General features: G+C 37.2%; 1 protein-coding gene across 1 annotated transcript; it reads left to right on the plus strand.

The window, feature by feature from the left end:
- Positions 1–10,528: 10,528 nt before the first annotated feature.
- Positions 10,529–13,459, plus strand: LOC133830747 (receptor-like protein EIX1). Its single transcript, XM_062260796.1, has one exon. The coding sequence runs from the start codon at positions 10,529–10,531 to the stop codon at positions 13,457–13,459; it is 2,931 nt and encodes a 976-aa protein (XP_062116780.1).
- The last annotated feature ends 9,570 nt before the right edge of the window (positions 13,460–23,029 follow it).

A 23,029-nucleotide genomic window follows, 5' to 3' on the forward strand; every position in this document is an offset into this window, starting at 1 on the left:
CTTCCAAATTTATCCATTCTTGGGCTCTATTAAAGAATTCGTTGACCGAACTGACTCCCTTCTTTTGTATATCCTTCCAGAGGTCTCCTCCAACAAGGATTCTGGTTCTCATGGCCATGAGCTTGGAGCTCTCATCCGCGTCCCTAGCTCGGGCAGCGAAGTTCGCGAATCTGCTCAGGTAGGCCTTCAGTGTCTTGCCGGGCTACTGTCTCACATTGGCCAGGGAGTCGGCCTGAACACGGGCAGCCTGGGAAGCGCGGAATGCCCTTTTGAAGTCAGCTGAGAAGGTCTTCCAGGAGTTGATCGATTTTCTTTTACTTTGCTTGAACCACTGTCTGGCAGGTCCGATCAGTGTGGAGGGGAAGATCAAGCATCTCAGCTCTGGGCCAATATTATGGCCCATCATTAGGGTGTTGAACATCCCTAAATGGTCTGACGGATCTCCGTCCCCGTTGAACTTCGACAAGTGAGGCATACGGAAGCTAGATGGGTATGCCGTCGCTGCTATGTTGGGGGCGAAGAGTTCCATCTCGTCTCCCGAATCATATTCGTCTTTTTCTTTTTCTGATAGGAGCTTCCTCATCAGTTCCTCCATCTGAGTTAGGCGCTCGAGGGTTTGGTCCTGAGATCCTTGGTTATTCCGGGGCTGCTCCACAGCTCCGGATCCATTGTACATATTAGGTGGGTTATTGCCCCTCCTATCTTGAGATAGGTTGTTTGGGACATTCCCTCCGTTACGTACTTCGGATCGCCCCCCCCCCCCCCCCCCCCGAGCGAGCCTGACTACCATCTTTAGCTCGACCCTCTCTGTGAGAGTTGAGGTGATCCCGAAGGTCGCCTCCCTGGGTGGTCTGTTGACTTTGTGCCGAACTTAATCGCTGACGCAGGTCTCCTCCAGAGAGATCACTCCGGCGACTGCCGGTCCAATGACTCCGGCTGGATAGGCTGTAAGCCACTTGACCAATCCTCTCCAGGATCTCAAATGGACCTACAAACCTGGGACTCAGCTTGCCTTTCTTCCCAAACCTTCTCACCCCTTTCCATGGCGAGACCCTAAGGAAGACATAGTCTCCTACCTGGAACTCCACGTTCCTGCGTTTGGGATCTGTATAGCTCTTCTGTCTACTCTGGGAAGTAAGCATCCGAGCTCTAATCTTATCAATAGCCTCATTGGTCCTCTGAACCGCCTCAAGACCTAAGTATCTCCTTTCACCTGTCTCATCCCAATGAATGGGAGATCTACACTTCCTACCATATAGCATCTCATAAGGTGCAACACCAATGGTAGACTGATAACTGTTATTATAGGAGAACTCTATTAAAGGAAGATACTTACTCCATGACCCACCAAAGTCCAGTACGCATGCCCGCAGCATGTCTTCTAGTATCTGGATCGTCCTCTTAGACTGCCCGTCTGTCTGAGGATGATAAGGTGTACTGAACTTCAGCTGTGTACCCATGGCTGTCTGTAAACTCTTCCAAAACTTGGAAGTGAATGTAGGGTCCCGATCTGACACGATCGACCTAGGAGCTCCATGGAGGCGCACGATCTCTCTCACATAGAGATCTGCATACTGGTCAACATTATAAGTAGTCCTCACTGGTAGAAAGTGAGCTGACTTGGTATAGCGATCCACTATCACCCAAATACAATCGTGCTGACCAACAGTCCTGGGCAAGCCCACCACAAAGTCCATTGTGATGTCCTCCCACTTCCATTCCGGGATATCCAGAGGCTGCAGTAACCCTGCCGGCCTCTGATGCTCAGCCTTGACCTGTTGACATGTCAAGCACTTAGCCACATACTCTACTACATCTTTCTTCATCCCTGGCCACCAATATAATGATCTTACATCCTGGTACATCTTCGTGGTGCCTGGATGCAAGGAGTAAGGTGTAGTATGAGATTCATCCAGAATCTCCCGCCTCAATGCAGTGTCTAATGGAACACATATCCATCCCTTGTATCTCAACAACCCCAAATCAGACACTGTATAATCCCTGGATGCTCCAGCCAAGACATCCTCTCTAAACTTGATCAGCTGTGGATCACTCAACTGACCCTCTTTAATCCTCTCCAGCAGCGTAGACTGTAGCGTAACATTGGCCAACTGGCCCACCAGCAACTCTATACCAGCTCTGGTCATATCATCAGCTAACTCTCTGGCTATCAGCCTAATACCATGAATCTGTCCCGGACCCTTCCAGCTTAAAGCATCAGCTACCACGTTGGCTTTCCCTGGGTGATACAGAATCTCACAATCATAATCTTTCACTAATTCCAGCCAACGCCTTTGCCTCATGTTCAAGTCTTTCTGAGTAAAGAAATATTTTAGGCTCTTGTGGTCTGTATAAATCTCACACTTCTCTCCATAGAGATAGTGCCTCCATATCTTTAAAGCAAAAACCACCGCTGCTAACTCTAAGTCATGAGTAGGATACCTCTTCTCATACTCCTTCAGCTGACGAGAAGCATAAGCTATAACTCTCTCTGATTGCATCAAAACACAACCCAAACCCTGATGAGAAGCATCGCAGTATATCATAAACTTCTCCTGGTCTGTAGGAAGACTCAGAACCGGAGCTGTAATCAACCTCTGTTTCAACTCCTGGAAGTTGTTCTCACATTTGTCTGACCACACAAACTTCTGACCCTTGCGTGTCAGCTCAGTCAACGAAATAGTAATCTTTGAGAACCCCTCCACAAAACGCCTGTAATACCCTGCCAATCCAAGGAAACTTCTAACCTCAGAAGCATTCTTTGGCCTTGGCCAATCTCTGACCGCTTCAATCTTTGATGGATCCACTTTAATCCCCTCCTTACTGACAATGTGCCCAAGGAAGGACACCTGAAACAACCAGAACTCACACTTCTTGAACTTTGCAAAAAATCTGTGTTCTCTCAACCTCTGCAGAACCAACCTCAGATGATGCTCATGCTCTGACTCAGTCTGAGAATATACCAGAATATCATCGATAAAGACGATCACAAACTGGTCTAAATAATCCTTGAACACCATGTTCATCATATCCATGAAAGCAGCAAGGGCATTAGTCAATCCAAATGACATAACTAGAAACTCATAATGCCCATACCTAGTGCGAAAAGCGGTCTTCGGTATGTCTCCCTCCTTGACCCTCAACTGATGATAACCAGAACGAAGGTCGATCTTAGAGAATACCGTCTTACCCTGCAATTGATCAAACAGATCATCTATCCTTGGCAAAGGATACCGGTTCTTAATTGTCAGCTTATTCAGTTCTCTGTAATCTATACACATCCTCAGAGAACCATCTTTCTTCTTTACAAACAGAACTGGCGCACCCCAAGGTGAAAAGCTAGGTCTGATAAAACCTAAGTCCAACAGCTCTTGCAACTGCACCTTTAATTCTTTCAACTCAGCTAGGGCCATTCTATATGGTGCTCTAGACACTGGCTCCGTCCCTGGTGCCAGTTCTATAACAAACTCAATCTCTCTGTGTGGTGGCAACCCTGGCAGATCCTCTGGAAACACACCCAGAAACTCACACACAAGTCTAGTATCCTCTGGTCTCACTGGCACGACCTGGATGGTATCAACCACACTGGCTAAGAATCCAATGCAACCCCCTTGCAATAAATCCCTAGCCCTCAATACTGAAATCATAGGAATACGGGGTCCATGCACAGTACCAACAAATACAAAAGGATCCTCACCCTCAGGCTCAAAGGTGACCATCTTCCTTCTACAGTCTATGGTTGCCCCATACTTGGCTAACCAGTCCATACCCAGTATCATATCAAAGTCAGTCATAACTAACTCTATAAGATCCACTGACAACTCTCTGCCCTCTACCATCACTGGCAACGATCTGACCCACCTCCTGGATACAACCAGCTCCCCAGTGGGTAACAAAGTACCAAACCCCACAGCGTAGAAATCACAAGGTCTACACAACCTATCAATAACACTACTAGCAACAAAAGAATGTGTAGCACCAGAGTCAATCAATACATTATAAGCAGTTCTTGCACTAAGAAGCTGACCTGTAACAACTGAGGGGGAAGCCTCAGCTTCTGCTTGAGTCAATGCAAACACTCGCACCGGGGCCGAGCTGTCTTCCCTCCTGGGCTCTTCCTTTCTTGCCTTAGGGCAATCCTTTTTCAGATGACCCACTGCTCCACAGGAGAAGCAGGCCCTTTCCTTACACTCTCCCAAGTGATGCCTCTTGCATCTAGGACACTCGGGATAGGACTTCCAGGCTTCACTGACCCCAGGACGACCTATTGTAGTACCACGAGGTCTCCTGTCAGGACCTAGAACTGGGAAGGTATCAGGAACCTTCCTCTTCTGATCACTGGGGGCAACTCCCCTACCAGAACCCACAAATGGAGGACCTGGCCTCCTTAAATCCCTTCTGGCTGCATTTTCATGCCAGATCTTAATCTCCGCAGTTTCAGCTGTAAGTGCCTTCTCCACCACCTGTGCATAAGTAGTCACTCCTGCCACAGTGGTGATGCGCACATCTCGGGCTAACCTAGGTTGTAGCCCTTGTAAGAAACACTCTCTCCTGGTCCCATCAGTGGGCACCAACTCCTTGGCAAACTTTGCCAAACGGTCAAACCTTAAGGCATACTCGGTCACTAATAAGTTTCCCTGAAGTAGCCTCATAAATTCGTCAGCCTTCGCCGCTCGAATAGCGTCATTATAGTACTTTTCATTGAACAAGGTTTGAAATTCCTCCCAGCTCAAGAGATTAACATCCTTGGTCTGACCAACCACTTCCCACCAAATCCGGGCATCTTCCCAAAACATATAGGCCGCACAGGCCACCCTCTCAGCACCAACTACCTTCATAAAGTCAAGAACAGTGGTAATCATGCTCATCCATTGCTCAACTTCGGTGGGATCAGCACTGCCTTCAAACACAGGAGGTTGCTGTTTCCTGAACCGCTCATAAAGAGGTTCCAATCTGTTTTCAACCCCAGGCAGTGGCCCAATAACTGGCACCGACACAGAAGGTGCCTCTGCAACATTGGCCACCACAGGCACTTGCTGCTGTCTTAGGAGACGAAGCTCCTCTCCCTGTTTTACCACTATAGCCTGCAAATCAGTAAACATCTGCTGCCAGTTTGCAGGTGCTGGCTGTGGAACCTGAGATTGGTCATTCTCTAGTCCCTAACTATTGTCATTACTCTGACCCTGACCACTCTGGCCAGCTGCAGTGTCTGTATGCTCTGGGTTCATTCTGTCACTGATACCTTACTGAAACAATAATCAATACGGCCAGTCAGGTAGTAATAACTAAACCTCTTGCCGCCTTACGGTCCAAGAACAAACAGATAATAATCACATTCCACAGTCATTCAATATTCACAATAAGATACATGTTTATGGCATTCGGTACTTAGCATGTATCACATGATAACTCATAAACGACCATACTAATAAGCAGGTGCCAGCAATCTCAGTACTAATCAGTACACATTTGCTGAAGATATGATATTTCAGGGCACAGGCTCAACACAGTATCTCACACACGCAGGTAAAGCATATATATTACATTTAAACAATTATACATGTAACCACATAAATAGTTACCAAACCGTGAGTCGAGCTTGCCTTCGGTGATGCGTGTACATACCCAGCCAGTCTACAGGAACCCTAACCTTGGCATTGCTCTGATACCAAGTTGTAACGCCCTGGTTACCCCAGAACAGTTACGGTGAACAGAGAACCGGAAATTTGACTCGCTACCCGAGTCCTTTGATTAAAAACGTGATCTAGGTACCATTAACAGGTTAAGATGAAAAACCAATAAAAAGGAAAGGGTACATTTCATTAAGTAAATAAACTGCTCATGAGCCTTTTAAAACGTTTACAAGATATCTATAATACAAAAGAGTTGCTACAGTTTCTGATTTACAATCCTCGTCGGCCTAAGCAGCAAAAGCAGGGTAAACCCCTAGTCCCTCTGAGAACTCCTTGACTGTGGCAGTCAAGCGGCTTTGTATGTACATCGCATCGCCCAAGCTCTCCACTCAAGGCTGGCCAAGCTTTTCCTTTCCTTTACCTGCACCACATAGCACCCATGAGCCAAGGCCCAGCAAGAAAACATAACAAAACATGATGTAATATCAACATCGATCATAATAATCATTCAGGACTATCAGTCCAACAAATAGGTGACAATAGCCAAAAGTCACAATAATGAGCATCGCTCCCTCTAGCAATGTGACGATAGGGTCACCAGAGCTTAACTGCTAGGTGATTTCTTTCATAAGCTTGTTCAGGACAGGTGCATGGTGATTGGTCACCAACATAACCTTCCTCACAACTCTAGAGTCGAAACTATGGACAACGTCCCTTAGCCACGTGACAAACGGTCACCGGGGGTCATATACCTTGGTTATAGTCATCTGGTCGTAGACCAGGCAAGCGCCTATATGTTCCTGGACCTTAGGGTCGGTCCCGCATTAATGCCATAGAGCCATTCAATGCGTGATCATCGACTTTAGAGTCGGTCCCTGACTAATCAGTGTCTCAAGCAGGTAATCAGCATTCACTAGCATTTAATATGCAATCCATGTTCACATATACCAACCAACATGCCTCAAATATCCAACCATGCATGTCATATACCTGTACAGGGTGCAACTGTATTCATACACTGTTTTCTTACCTCAGATTCGAGCTAGAAAGATTATAAGAACGGCCCGTAAGAGCGATCAGCCTTTAGTCCCTTAGCGGTCACCTAATTAAAACCAAACATGAGACATCATTAATAATAATGATCAACATAGGTTCCCACACCAATATCTAGCCTCCGGAAGATCAATCCCAACTAATCAAAGTGGTAGGAACACTCCCGAGGCCTGTAAATAAGTTCCCGGGGTCAAAACGAGCAAACGGGGCGAAAACAGGGCAAGGGCTGCGGCCCTAGCACCTTGGGCCACGGCCCCCAGGGTTCCCAGAGGCAAGGGTTGCGGCGCCCAGCAAGCACAAAGCCTCCACCTGCTTCTTCAAAGAAGGGTCACGACGCCTCAAGAACAGGGCCGCGACTCTCCACCCTGGGCCATTCCCAAACGTGATTTTATCACTCCAAAGCCTCCAAAATCATACCTAAACATTCCCCAATCATCAAAGCAAAGTTCCCAAGCTTCCCCATGCACCAAAACCCTCAAAACCCAAGGTTCAAACGAATCGGAAACTCAACAATTCACAAAATCAATTCAAAGCTTAGAAACTCGAAAAACTCAAAACTTAAACCTCGATTACCTTCGATTGGGTTGTTTTCCGTCAAATCCTTCGGTTAAGAAGCTTCTAATTTTTCCTAGGATCGCTACGCCTCAATCCTTGCTTGATTCCGACTCCCAGAACTTGAGATATCTTCGAATATGCTCAACCGGTAAAATGGGCTAACAAAAGGAAGAACGAGAGGTTTTTCTTATCGTACGATCTATCTGACAGCTACTTCAAGCTTAAGTAACCTCAAATAAAACCTAGTGCTCGGGGTCCCAAAAACACCCCCGGGGACATTATAGTCAAAACCTTCGAAATTTCACCCTGATCTCAAATATTCCCAATTTATCATCAAATAAGCATTCCTATTACCCCAAAATTGACCCCGTTATAACAAAACCGCTAATCCATCATATATGACCGTCTCATGCCAAATAGCTCGAATATATCTCCATAATAATGGGATCTCATTCACAAATCAAGTTATGCACCCAAACACACAAATTCACCCTCAGTGGGCCAAATTATCAGAATAGCATAATTATTTAAATGTGGACCCACATGCACGCATATAAAATCATATCATAATATAATTCACATATACATGCATAAACACATTTAATGGCATAATTAAACAGTTATGGCCCTCCCGGCCTACTAATCCAGCCATTAACCATAATAGGGAATCTGGGGCATTACAACAGGAGCTCCGACCTGGGGGATGTTTATGGACTAACCCTGATTAGTCCAAAGCTCGGTTTGCTAATCAGCCCGTGGGAAAAACAGGGCGTACAGTAATTAATGCACATTTTCTCCAAACCGTTATCCGTCCATTAAAATGAAGACTAAATAGTATGAATGTCAGTGACTATTGCCGCTAAAAAATAAAAGATCGAGAACTTAAATGCTTCAAATTTGAGAGAACAGGGACTTTAGCCGCCAATTCTCATGCATATAATTAAAAAAAAAAAATCAAGAAGATCAAATACTGTATAATTAACATATAGAAAAAATGATTTCTTAAAATTTTTAAGGGGTTATTGACTACCCTAGATAAGTTGTAGTTCCACTGTATAATTCCATTTAATTTTTTTAATTACAAAATTAATATTTTTTTACAATATATTAGCTTCTCTATTTTTTAGATCAATAAAATATTATATCTTTAAACATTTTTATTAATTATAATAATAATAGAAAAGACTAAATAAAAAATTAAAAAATAATAAATGTAGAAAGAGAAAGAAAGAAAATTGAATAATTTAAAAAAAAAATGTTTAAATGAGCTTATAAAATCTATATATGTAGAGAATAAAATTATTTATATAAAGAATTTAATAATTTCTTTGTCTACCTTTATATATTTTTAATTTGCTTTTTTTTCTCTTTCCAAATTTATTTTTTTATATTATTTTAATTAATAAAAATGTTCAGAGATACGATATTTCAACCATGTAAAGAAAAAATAGAAAAAGTGAGAAGTACTTGAACCAAAATTTATTTTTTAAAAATCTAAAACTTTATTTTTCTTATTTGTTAATTATGGAGTATTTGATTTTCTTGAAAATGAATTATTAGGAAATTGTCCTCTAAAGTTCTAATTCATTCAAAATTAAAGTAAATAAGGGTCTGATCTTTTTCTTTTTGGGGTATTAGTCCTTGACATTCATGTTAAATTAATCACCATTTTAACCAACATATAACAATTTAAGAAAAATATATATTTTTTGCAACATATATGTGAAATGCTAGGGACTTTTGTGAAGAAAAAAAGAAAGATAAAAGACTTAAATAATAGCACTAATTTCCCCAACAACTTATATGCTTTTGCCGTTAATATTTCTATGGGTTTCGATTTGTTGTATAATGTTTCCCAATATGGCAGTTCATAAATCAATTTATTTTTTTGCAGTTTATTAATTTTTACATTGATAATTAAAATATGGGATGATTCAAGTCCTTATTTTCTTTCGGACTAATCTTTCTCCAAATCTACAACAATAAAAACATCTTTTTCGTCAAAAGAAAAAAGACAAGAAGAATTATGAAGATTTCGTAAAGTACTTGCCAACCCTATAAACGCGTCGAAGGTTGTTGAGTCAAGATTACATACTAGTCAACCTAAATATGATCTTAGTTCTTCAAAGTGGCAATTTCTGGTGACTTTAATTACTTTTTCTAGAAACATCTACTTTATAAGTCAACTTAGCACGACAAAGAATTGAAATTTGTAAACTGTATATATATAATTAAACCCTTTGTATTGTTTATTATTAATGTACATACGTATAGTGCAGCGCGAACAGAAAGAATTGCAAGCTAGGCCGGTATTGGCAAGTAAAGAATTGAAATTTGGGATCTACTTTGGTACGAGTTAAGGTAAATATGGGAATGAAAATTTAAATTCTTTTGTTTGGTTCAAATTTTAAGGAAATAAAGTTAATAATTTATGTGAGCCTTAGATATATTTTAAAGGTAAAGTGAATCATTTTGTATAGAAGAGTTTAATATTATATTCATTATAAGTTTTTCTGCACTTTTCAAAACAACTCAACTACTAAATTAAGTGTCACTATGCAATTACATTATATTTAAGTGTCACTGACAAAGCTAGTGATATCATAACAGATATATATAATTTGCACATGACTTCCCCTAATAATAATTAAGTAAAAGGATTAAGCTTATGGATGTAGTCGTCTCTGGCGTATTGCATGTAATATATGCAATCAGTATTTTTGTACTAGAATGAAATAGACAATTTGAACTTATTTCAACCAAATTTATATTTTTTAAAAAACTGATAGGAGGCTTATATTATAACTAAAATATAAACCATCATATACAAAATTATAGTAATAACTTATCCAATTATCAAACAGAATCATTTCCCAATACGAGAAAAAAAAAAATAACTACACTAATGAAGTACTTTCCATATAAATATAAATGACATATCGGCTTCAAGAATCAATTCCACATGTCGTTCCTACAAGACTTGTATAAAAGCAAATACGTAATTACTTTGTATATATAATACAAAAAAGGTACTTAGTTCTTTTCTAAATGCAATAATTGTGTACCTACTACCTGTATATGTTTGTATTATTTCTTTATAAGCATATAATATTACTTTAAGTATTAAAGCAAACATGATCTCATATTAAAGCTAAACTAAAAGAAATGAGATAATCGACGGCTAAGATGGACTTGGGAACTTCATTCTTCCTCTATATATTTATCTAGAGTTCGGAGATTATTCCCCAAGAAACAAAGATTTATGAGAGACAGTTTGATTATCAAAGATGGAAAGAGTTTTGAGTGATAATAGATTTTTCCTATTTGTTTTGTTTTTCACTGGAGTAGTAGTACAACTTTGTGTCTGTTCAAACTCGACCTTTGGCTGCATAAAAGAGGAGAGAGTAGCTTTATTAAAACTGAAAAAAAGTTTTAAAGTCGGCATTTCAAGTTGGTTTCCTTCCTGGACTGGAAAAGATTGCTGCAAGTGGAAAGGAGTGAGTTGTAGTAAGACTACTGGACATGTTCTCAAGCTTAATCTTTCCATTCAATTTCCCGGCGGTACCGAGTCAACATCATCTCCTATGGTTGACTCATCCGTGGTGGCGTTGAAGCATTTAGAGTTCTTGGATTTGAGTGGAAACAACTTTCAAGGAAGCCATATTCCCCATTTCCTTGGTTCCTTGAAGAGTCTGCGATATCTTAATCTTTCTTGTGCACATTTCAAGGGAAAGATTCCTGAACAACTTGGAAACCTTAGTCATTTGGAAACTCTTGATCTGAGTAATCAAGAGACAAATTTCACCAATAGTGATTTGTATGCCGAAAATTTCAAGTGGGTTTCAAGACTTGTGTATTTGAAACATCTTGACATGAACTACGTGAACCTCACAACGGCAGTTGATCTAATGCAGGTACTCATTACACTTCCTTCTCTTCTACACGTAAAATTAGAAAATTGTGGAATCCATAACGTTCACTTTTCTCCTAGCTCTTTTAATTCTACATTAATCCCTTCAAGTATTCAGTCCCTGAGTCTTGCTTCTAATATGCTTCATGGAAAAATTCATATTGCTCTCCCAAACATGACACAATCGTTTCATTCTTATAATAATAATACCACTTCTCCATTCTGGTTAGGCAATCTTAACAGCCTTGTTTATCTCAATCTTGAAATGAATGAGTTTAACGATTTTGAAGGTGGACTATGGTCATTATTGAATAATGCTTGTTCCTTGAAGTCATTACATTTGTCTTCCAATCAGTTTTATGGTAATGTGTTAGAGACCAAAAACACTTCTTCAAGATGTCGAGAATTTGGTTTAGAGTTTCTGGATTTAGGTGGTAATAGAGTATCTGGTAGCATACCAGATTGGTTAGGACAATTGTCTAATTTGAAAGAACTGCATCTCTCAAATAACCAATTGAATGGTACCATCACACCATTTATAGGAAGATTGTTGACCTTAGAACACTTAGATCTTTCAAATAATAAGTTGATCGGATCTCTTCCTTACAGTCTTGGTCAATTAGTACATTTAAGGACACTCGATGTTTCATGTAATTTCTTGGAAGGTGTAGTCAGTGAATCTCACTTTGCCAACCTTTCAAATTTGAAGAAGTTGATCATTAGTGCCAACCATCTAATTTGCCAATTCGACCCAAACTGGACTCCTCCATTTTTTAATCTAGAAGTTCTTAACATGTCATCTTGTCAAATTCGATCCAAATTTCCTGAGTGGCTTAGGAATCTTTCCATTATTGTACTAAATCTTTCCAACACTAGCATTTCCGGAAATTTTCCAACATGGCAATCTTCCTTTATCTACATCGATCTCTCAATGAACCAAATAAGTGGAAATCTTCCAACCAATTTTGTTAGCAACTTATCTTTCACTTTACGTCTTGCCAACAACTTCATAAATGGTTCAATCCCAGATTCATGGTGTAAATTAGAGTTTCTCCTATTTCTTGATGTTTCAAAAAACAAGCTTTCTGGAGAAGTACCTAAATGTTGGGGATATGGTGATACACAATTTTCGCTCATAAATCTCTCGTCTAACAGATTATCTGGGACTATTCCTTCTTTTTCACATTGTTTTCTGAGATGGTTGCACTTGAATAACAACAGTCTCAGTGGCGAGCTACCTCAATCTTTGAGTAACTGCACTGAATTAGAACTTCTAGACGTTGGAGACAATAATCTATCTGGAACTATACCATATTCGATTGGGGAGATTTCTTCATTGCAAATTCTCAGGCTTCGAAACAATATGTTAAATGGTGATATTCCATCACGATTGTGTCAGCTCAGTGGTCTGCAAATCATGGACCTTGCTGGGAATAAATTAACAAGAGGGATTCCACGTTGCTTCGAGTTGCTTATTGGTATGGCTACAGAAATAAATGAAGATCGTTCGGTTTTGGCTTTTCCCCAGTATTACAGAATGTCCGAGAAAGCATATCAGATTGTGAGTGAGATTATGGATTTCGAAAAATTCAGGAGCGAGGAAATGATTTTGGCATCCATGAAAGGATTATATCTTGAGTACTCAAAAATGCAGCTGCAACTACTCGAGATTATGGACCTTTCAAGTAATGAGCTCGATGGAGTTATTCCGGAGGGGCTTTGTGAGCTCGTTGGACTGCATGGTTTGAACTTGTCACACAACCATTTGTCAGGCAATATGCCCAAAAATATTGGAAAGCTCAAGTTTTTGGAGTCCCTTGATCTCTCACGCAACGAATTGGTTGGCACAATCCCCCAAAGCTTGTCTGTCATAACCACACTAAGCTACCTCAACTTGTCTCACAACAACTTGTCAGGCAAAATTCCACTCGGCAATCAGCTTCAGACTCTGAATGATTTATCAATTTATGAAGGAAATCCACTGCTTTGCGGGGTTCCATTACCAAAGAAATGTCCCACTGATCCTGATTCAGCCCATCCTCCATTGATCTCTAGCAATGCAGACAAAGATGATAATGAGGAAGTTGAAGACAAGGCCCAAAAAATATGGTTTTACTTTGTCATATTTTGTGGATATGTAACTGGCTTATGGGCAGTTATTGGGATTTTAGTGTTTAAAAGAGAATGGAGATTTGCCTATTTCCGTTTTGCCGAAGACGCCAAAGAACACATGCTTGCGATGATGACGGTAAAAGTGACAAGGCTGAAGAGGAAGATGATGATTGGACCATTAAGGGCAAGAAACTGATATAAAGTACACATCGTTTTGTCACTGTCAACAAATTAAATATCCCTCCTTTGAAAATGTTGTGACTTTGGATATTGTACTTTATCTGATTGATATGTTACTACTGAAATTGTTGGAGTCGCCAGTTTAATGAGCATTATCATTAAAAAAAACAAAAGGAAAGCTTCATAATATTATATGTACTTACAATTAATGGTAGTGTTTAAGCATTATCATTGCTTTACAGATTCAACTATTAGTCTTAATCTTATAATCAAGCATATTGATGGTAATATATCAATTAAACAGATACAGTACTATAATCTCGATAAATTGTCGTTTTTCACATACATTGTCATTTTTCATTTATTCCATGTTCCTCTGTTCATCTCTATGATTTGCAGCCAGCCATGTAAACTTGTTGTTATTCGTAGTTTGATAATTGCACTAATAATTCATGTTTTCTGTGAATCATGTATGTTTACTATAATTTTTTAATTATTTATTGTGTTCTAAATTATATACAAAATTATTCCTAAAATATTGTATGAATATCTAACAGTTTTCACATACACTTGGCAGGAATTATGCTTGTACGACATTCATATCCATTATGCCTTGTTTAAAGATGTCAAGACGTCAAAGTTTCAATGATCCTCTGAATTTTTTTTAATGCAAGTTAATTATCGAAATTTATGGCCACGAGTGAAATTAGTGCCATGATGTAGTATGTGCAAATAATGCTTTGGATTTTACTGGTATTTGCTTAAAAAATATATATAATTATACGTACCCCCTATTGTGAATATATATAACCACTCTTTCACAACAAAGTACAGAAGGCAAACTTTGTCTTGTGTGCTGAAAACTCATCCATATATTTTCTGTCTAAATTTCAAGAAAACCCTTCTTTTGCAAGTTGTCAACTGTAACTCTTAGGTTACTTCAAAATAAGTGATTTTTTTACCTACATTTATGGAATGCTTAGGAGGTGTTTGGTATGACCTACATTTATGGAATGCTTAGGAGGTGTTTGGTATGGGCCAAAGTAAATATGAGAATGAGAATCTAAATTTCTTTTTATGTTTGGTTCAAATTTTAAGGGATAAATTAATAATTTGTGTGAGTCTTACATATATTTGAAGGGTAAAGTGAATCATTTTGTGCACAAGAGTTTAATATTACCTTCATTTTAAGTCATTCTACACCGAAGACAACTCAACTACTCAAAATAAACATCCCCTTAGCGTTGTCCGATGACAGGTACAATGTGGCCAACTATGCAGTATCTTCCACATGCTTGGATATGTGCTAGTACAACATCTCTAATAACATGTCAAACATTGTCGCTATTCAACTGTAAACTATTTCTAGGAAAGTTTTAGATCCTGCAGCGAGAGGAAAATAACATGACAGAACATTGTGAAGAGAATGATTCATACTGAATAGTTTTTATTTAACATTAAAGATTATTATTTTAATTTCCACTTATTTTATAAAAAATATTAATAAGGTGTTAATACTTAGGATTATAGAATTAGGAATAGACTTGAGTTGGCTAACTTGGCCAAGAACAAAATTAAATTTTTTTAGTGTTTATCTTATATTATATTAAAAGTTATATAATTACATAATTATCATATTGATAAATAACTAATTTAATTCTTAATATTGAAACTTTTTTAAAGACAACTTACTACAAGCTATCGTAGTAGGTCACTAAAAATATAACCACCATAGTTACGTGACCATTGAAAACTCATCTATACATATATATATTTATATATAATAGGTAGAAGCAACGTACAATGCATGCACTACTACAAAAAAGGGTTTTTAGGACACTTTTTTAGGACACTCACATATATGCGAGTCCTAAAAACAACTTCTGGACTTTTTAGGACTCGCGTTGCGAGTCCTTAAATAATATCTTTTAGGACTCGCGTTGCGAGTCCTAAAATCTCTGTGTGTCCTAAAAAAGTTTGATTTTGGGTTTTAAAAAAACACCTCCTGGACTTTTTAGGACTCGCGTTGCGAGTCCTTAAAGAATATCTTTTAGGACTCGCGTTGCGAGTCCTAAAAAAGTTTGATTTTGGATTTTAAAAAAACACCTCCTGGACTTTTTAGGACTCGCGTTGCGAGTCCTTAAAGAATATCTTTTAGGACTCGCGTTGCGAGTCCTAAAAAAGTTTGATTTTGGATTTTAAAAAAACACCTCCTGGACTTTTTAGGACTCGCATTGCGAGTCCTAAAACCTTATATGTCTCCTAAAAATTTAAAATTTAAAAAATCACAAATTCCCTCCAATCTTCTGGACTTTTTAGGACTCGCGTTGAGAGTCCTTAAAGAATTTCTTTTAGGACTTGCAACGCGAGTCCTAAAAACTAATGCATGTCCTAAAAAAAATTAAATTTAAGTATAATATTAGTGGTAAATTTTAAGGACTCACTTTGGGTGTCCTAAAAACTTTTAAGTAAAAAATGATAAATAAATGAATAAATTAAAATTTTATTTTAATAACTAAATTAAAAAAAAAAAACAGATTTCTTTTATTTTTAATTTTTTTTTTAAAAAAAGAAAATTTAATTTTATTTATTTGGGTCTGAATATAAATTTAAAAAAAAAAATTGATCAATCACTAAGTCCCTAACCCTAAACGTTTCAGCCTCCTCCTCCCAACCTCTTCTCCCCAGCCGACAGCCTCCTCCTCCCAACCCTCTTCTCCATGGCTTGCTCAAGCAGATGAGGCGGTGGGGCTCGCTGGACGGTGGCTCGCGGAGGGGCTCGCTGCAACGCCGTCGACGAGATTGCTTGCGGAGGTGGTGGCTCGGAGGGGCTCGCTCACAGAGGTGCTGGCGCGGAGGGGTCGCTCACAGAGGCGGTGGCTCGGAGGGGCTTGCGGAGGGGTCGCTCACAGAGGCGGTGGCTCGGAGGGGCTTGCGGAGGGGTCGCTCACAGAGGCGGTGGCTCGGAGGGGCTTGCGGAGGGGTCGCTCACAGAGGCGGTGGCTCGGAGGGGCTCGCTCACAGTGGCGGTGGCGCGGTGGGGCTCGCTCACAGAGGCTGTGGCTCGCGGAGGGGCTCGCTCACACAGGCGGTGGCTCGGAGGGGCTCGCGGAGGGGCTCGCTCCTAGAGGCGGTGGCCGGAGGCTGGTCTTCATTTTCAGGTGGTGGCTGGCTGGTTGTATTTGTTTGGATTTTAGTTGTTGTATATGGATTTTAGGTGGTGGCTGGCTGATATGTTGATTATATATAATCATTAATATTATTGGTTTTTGCATATATGTTATTCGGATGATGGTGTAAAATCATGTAATATTATTGGTAATGTTTGATTTTGTTTTTGTTCAACTAATAATAATAATAATTCTAATATTTTTTGTAATTTATTTATTTTAAATATATAAGTATATATTTATTATTTATTCAGCAATAATGAGATTTAAAAAAAAAATTGGGCATTTTACCCAAATTTTGATTTATTAAATAAAATTATATAATTAATTAAAAGGTATTTAAATAAATTTTTTAGGACACACATTGTGAGTCCTAAAAAAATTTTTTTTGTAGTAGTAAAAATTTTTAGGACTCGCAATGCTAGTCCTAAAAAGTCTTTTTTGTAGTAGTGATGTTTGCTTAGTTTCAAAATTGTACACATTGTCTATAATTTTAATAAAAATTGGTTTACTCTTTTTTTAAAATATATATAATAGAATAAATTATACTATATATAAATATTTATTTCAATAATCTCTATATATGACATCTATAAACATAACATTGACATAGATATATATATTTATATGGGTACATGAGATATATATATATAAAATAAAATAATATTTAAAAAGAAATTAATAATAGAAATAAAATACGAATAGAAAAAGTTATAGTATAGACAGTAGTATACACATGCATTAATTATTCTTAGTTTTTCTAAAGTATCTCACAATGTCTTTTGGTGAATTTGATGAAAAAAGAGTTACAATCACTTGATAAAAAAAATAAATCATCACACAAATTTATAAGACAAAAAATTATATGTATGCCTTTATTATTTTTAAATAAATATTATTTAATTATTTAAATTATATAGTAGGTATAAGCAACGTGCAATGCACATTTGCTTAGTTTTATTTATAAATTATTTTATTTTTTTATTATCATTTAAATTTTAAATAAATAAAAAATTTCATATATTATAAAATAATGACACAAACATTTTTTTAAAAAAAATAAGCCAAAATATTTTCTACAGTTTTAAAAGAAATAAATAATATCATAATTTTTATTTAAAAAAATCATTAAAAATAATTTGTAAAATACATACTTTTTACATATAAAAATATGATACATTCTAGTTTAAAAGTAAATTATTTAATGTTGTTTATTAGTTTGATTGGTGTTCATAATAATTTAAATTTTGGTATTTTTTTTTATGTTTTGATTTATATATTATACATGGTGATTTTCATTTTTTTTTTTGGTGAATTAGAAAGATTGCATTACTTCAACTCCAATTACAACCTAAAGCACATTAATCAAGGCCTGAAAAAACTAATTACTGTACAACTAAATCCCCCTTTATAATCCTTCAAACAAATCTATATCATTTTGGCTAAGAAACTCTATTCTTTAAATTCACTTTTATGCACTGTACAATTAGATCAGGTCGAGTAAAATTATGCAGCCACAAAACCTCATTATGACACATGCGAAACCTGATAAATCAAAGATGCAATTGCAACAGAATAAGTCAGTGTTGAAGCAACAAATTTGTCTTTTTATATTTGGAGGTATGAACCAACGGTAAATGATGCTTTGACACTGTTTCGGTGATGAAGATCGCATTTGACTCGTCGGGGATACCTGCAAGAAAGACACTTCGATGCCTAAGTCAGTAAAAAGTTTCGATCCCCCTGTTCAAATTAGAATCTCATATTTATAGAGCAAAAATGTAAAGTGGTTAGTTGGTTCAAACAAACCCTTGATTGATCGAGGAAAGATAACCGAATTTCCTTCCAAAACACGCTGATTTTAAATTATGTATTCGGAGGTTAGAGGCACAGACCGCCTCTGACCCGTGACTTCTGCCTTTAGAGCTTCTGCAGACCAAAACAATCTGTTTTGAATATTTGGTAAATGAGGAAAGAACTTTGAGCCGAATATATTGGGCCGCCCAACAGTCAGCTTCCTGAATTTGCTGATTTTAGCTCTCTCAATCCATCGTAACACAGCCAGAAGAGAGGTAGCATCTGCATGCCAACCAAGCCAATTTTGCACCTGCCTAAGACATCTTAAACTGATGCAACAATCAATAAATAAAGCAAATACTTAAGCCATAATAAAAATAATAATAATAAAGCTTCAATTGATTTTCAAAACCCCATGGAATACGTTGATAGCAACACTTACCATAACAGTCACATTGTGGTATTTTTTACTTAAAAGTTATTTACATTGAATGATGTTGAAAGTTATTTACGGTCAATTCGATTTTTGTTATGGTATGCAAGATGCAAATTGGGCCACCTTGCCTTTTATTTAAAACACTATCTATTAATCATAAGAGTCAACGGATCATTTCTTATCTCTAACTCTTTTCAATATCATTTGTGTTCATCATCTTCTCCAATAATCATTTTTGGAGTTTGAAACCATCATGGATGAATTAGTTGGTGAAGCGCTTCTCTCTGCTTTCCTTAATCCATTGGTTAAAAAGTTGGCTTCAGAGGTTGAGGACTACTTCAAAGGAAAACAAGCCATTCTTAAGCTAGTGAAGGAGTTGAAAACTATGTTGTCTTTGGCTGGTCTACTGCTTATTGATGCTGAGGAGAAGCTGATCAAAGACCAAGCAGTGAAGAAGTGGCTTGATGATCTCAAGGAGACGATTTACGATGCCGATGACTTGGTTTATAAGATCGACACTAAAGAGTTGCGAAGCAAATTGAAAGGCGAATCTCAAAGCGGCTGCACTTGTAAGGTACTTATGAAACTCATCCCAACTTCTATGACTGCTTTTGAAAAGGCTATAAAACTTGAAATAGAAGATATAGTTGGGAGATTAAAACTTCTTATAGAGAATAAAGATCTTGGTTTGAAACATATAGAAAAGTTGAAGATTCCGAAGAGAGTAGTGTTGGACACCACAACACGTGAAAATGTAATTACTTTATTGATACAAAAATAATTACACCAAGACTTGATTACAATTCTTGACCACACACACTAAACACTCTAGCTTACATTATTTGGAACACTTTTAGATGCACTTTGTGTACTCACTCTTTGACACCCTTCCAAGGGACCTAAGGTCCCTATTTATACTACTCAACTTTAATATGCTAGAGAGCTCTAGAAACTACTTGATAGTGGGCTTGGCCCAAAGACTAGAAAAATCTAGCAAATCACCTTTCTTCTAAACACTACAAACTTCTAGAATGTTCTATGACTTTTATGAAACTTAATTATATAATTCTAGATAATTCTATAGTATTAGTAATGATAGAAATTTCTAGAACAGTCTAGAAGCTTAGAGGTGGTGGTGACTTTTCAAGTAGTTGCTCCTTTGGTAGAAGAATTTGATGTTTATGGAAGGAATGTTGAGAAAGAAGCTATTATTAAGTTGCTACATTCAAATGGCGCGGTTGATGGTGACAATTTTTCTGTGATTCCCATAGTTGGGATGGGTGGTATTGGCACTACTACAAAAAGGGCTTTTTAGGACTCGCGGGACGCGAGTCCTCTATTTGAGAGCCTTAAAAACTAAGGTTTTTAGGACTCGCAAAAGGAGTCCTAAAAAACTGTTTTTAGGGCTCGCAACGCTAGTCCTAAAAAATCTGGTTGAGTGCCTTTAATTAAGTTTTTAGGACTCGCAATGCGAGTCCTAAAAAATCTGGTTGAGTGCCTTTAAGTAACTTGCGAGTCCTAAAAAATCCCATTGAGTGTCTTTAAGTAATTTTTTAGGACTCGCTTTGCATACCCTTAAAAGTATTTTTTTTTATAAAAAAAATACTACTACAATTTTAATTTTGATTTAAAAATATATATCCATTTGAGTGTCGAATATGTATCAAAAGAAATTTGAAAAGAAAATACTAAAAAAATGGCAAAAAAATTTTACGAAATAAATTTAAAATTTCTAAACATGTATTGTAATTAGCTAGCTATAACATCATTCATTTTGCTCTAACGAATTGTAAAAATGACATTGCCCATTCTTCTCGAACTTCGTCAATTTCTTGAGTAGTATATGGTTTGTCAGATGTGAACTGAAAAAAACAAAGAAACAAAACTTTAATTAGAATTATATTTAGTGGTAATAAATTCAAAACACATACAAAAATTATGTATAGATTAAAATTATGCATCTTAGTTTGAAACTTTCACATATAAAAGTCTTGTTATAATAGAACCATAAATAATCTGCTTATGAGGGTTTGAAATATTCTTCAGAAACATTACAATTTGGACTAAAAATATAAAAGAAATTACAACACAAAAAATACATTTTCAGCATTTCTACTCGTAATATGAATTCTATAACTAATAAATAATTAAACTAGTATTTCAGATTAAAAGATAAGCAAATAAAATCCTAAACCTAAATAAGAGAATAGAAGAGCTGACATTCAACTCAGCAACAATGATCCAAAAGACAAAAGATCCCTCATTTGAAAAAAGAAAACCCAGCAAAATTATTATTTTGAAAAGCACAATAAGCTACCCAAAACGAATGCATCAAATAAATTTGAGCAATTACCTTTCAACAATGCAAATTGGATGAAGACCTTAAACAATTTAAAGAGAAATCATATATGAATAACATGAAGACAAGGAAAGACCGGAGCAAGATGTAAGAGGTTAACAGAGCAACAAGTAGAAGCGGGGAACAAGAAAAATATTGTGAAAATCTCTAGAGAAGAGATAAAATTTTAGCTGTTAGATATAACTAACAGTTGAGTCATTTGCTTTTATTATATATTGTATATAAAGATTGGTATCTCTATTGCAATCATCCCCAACATCACCAAAAGCAAGACTAAAAGAAAGATGACAATAAATACTCATGTATTTATCACGAAATACTCATATATCATCTTTATACATTACTCCTAAAAGGACACTCATTTTTGCTTTTCTGGTCACTCAATTCTTATATAGAACCAAGTATTGAGAATTAATCTCAAAGCCAACCAATTTGGAAAATCCTCTTCAACATTCCGAATAAATAAACCTGTGGAGTACTACCAATAATCTATATACAATAATAAAAAATTAAACAATAAGAGATGGATCATGCATCTAATCATTCAAACAATATATACTTTAAATCAAATATAGACACCTCGTGCTCCCAAACTAGAACTTGTCGATTCAAAAAAATCAATCTAACACATAAAATCAATGAAGTTCATAACAGAGAAATTAGGCATCTTGAGGTAATAAGTAGTGCTACAATACCTCAATTTTGAAGATGATGATCAGTTTCTAGCCATTAGATCTCACATAAGAACAAACTAAGGAAAATGATTAATCCCACAATTCAAATCTCAGTTTTGAACCCAGTTTTAAACCCAAATATATACAGAGATCTCAAAACAAAAAATATATACCCAAATATCATATTACATATCTCCATTTTGAACCCAGATATTTAAAAAAAAAAAAAAAGGTTGAGGAAAAACTTACCTGTTCGACCTCTTCAATGAAGACACAGTCGACCCTCGCCTGCGCCGTTCAAGCCCTCGCCATTAGAGCTCTGTCGATATCCCTTCATTGTCGACCTTAGCCCCTGCTTGTCCCTTTTTCATCGAGCCTTAGTCCACAGTTGAGAGAGGATGAGGGATTGAGAGCCAAACCAGAAAGGGAGAGAGAGAGAGTGACTCGCAATATATATATACCTGAACCCACGGCTGGAACCCGTCGCCTCATCGCGAGCCACCGCCTCATCGTGAGCCGCGAGCCACCGTTGCAGCGAGCCTCTCCGCATCTGCTTGAGCGAGCCACGGATCTCGTCGACGGCGTCCATGTGCGGCCAGGTGCGAGTCTGAAACTGAGGGAGACGCATGGAAAGGCTGAGGGAGAAGAGAGGGTCGGTAGGGCAGGGGAGAAGAGAGGGTCGGCTGGGGGCTGAAGCTTTTAGGGTAGGATTTAGTTTATTAGGTCAGATTTTTTTTTTAAATACAATATTTGGGTATAACACCAAATAAATAAAATTCAATTTTTTTTTCTTTTTTTAGAAAATAAAATAAAAATCTGTTTTTTTAATTTAGTTATTAAAATAAAGCATTAATTTATTTATTATTTTTTACTTAAAAGTTTTTAGGACACCCAAAGTGAGTCCTTAAAAGTCACAACTAATATTACACTTAAATTTTCTATTAAGGTTTTTTAAGATCCATATATGTTTTTAGGACACTCATTGCGAGTCCTAAAAACAATTTTTAAGGAAAATTGGAGGGAATTTGAATTTTTTTTAAATTTAAACTTTTAGGATACACATAAGTTTTTAGGACTCGCAATGCGAGTCCTAAAAAGTCCAGGAGGTATTTGTTTTAAAAAAAAATCTCAAATATTTAGGACACACATA

This window comes from Humulus lupulus, chromosome 4 (genome assembly GCF_963169125.1).
Source record: "Humulus lupulus chromosome 4, drHumLupu1.1, whole genome shotgun sequence".
Taxonomy (NCBI): Eukaryota; Viridiplantae; Streptophyta; class Magnoliopsida; order Rosales; family Cannabaceae; genus Humulus; species Humulus lupulus.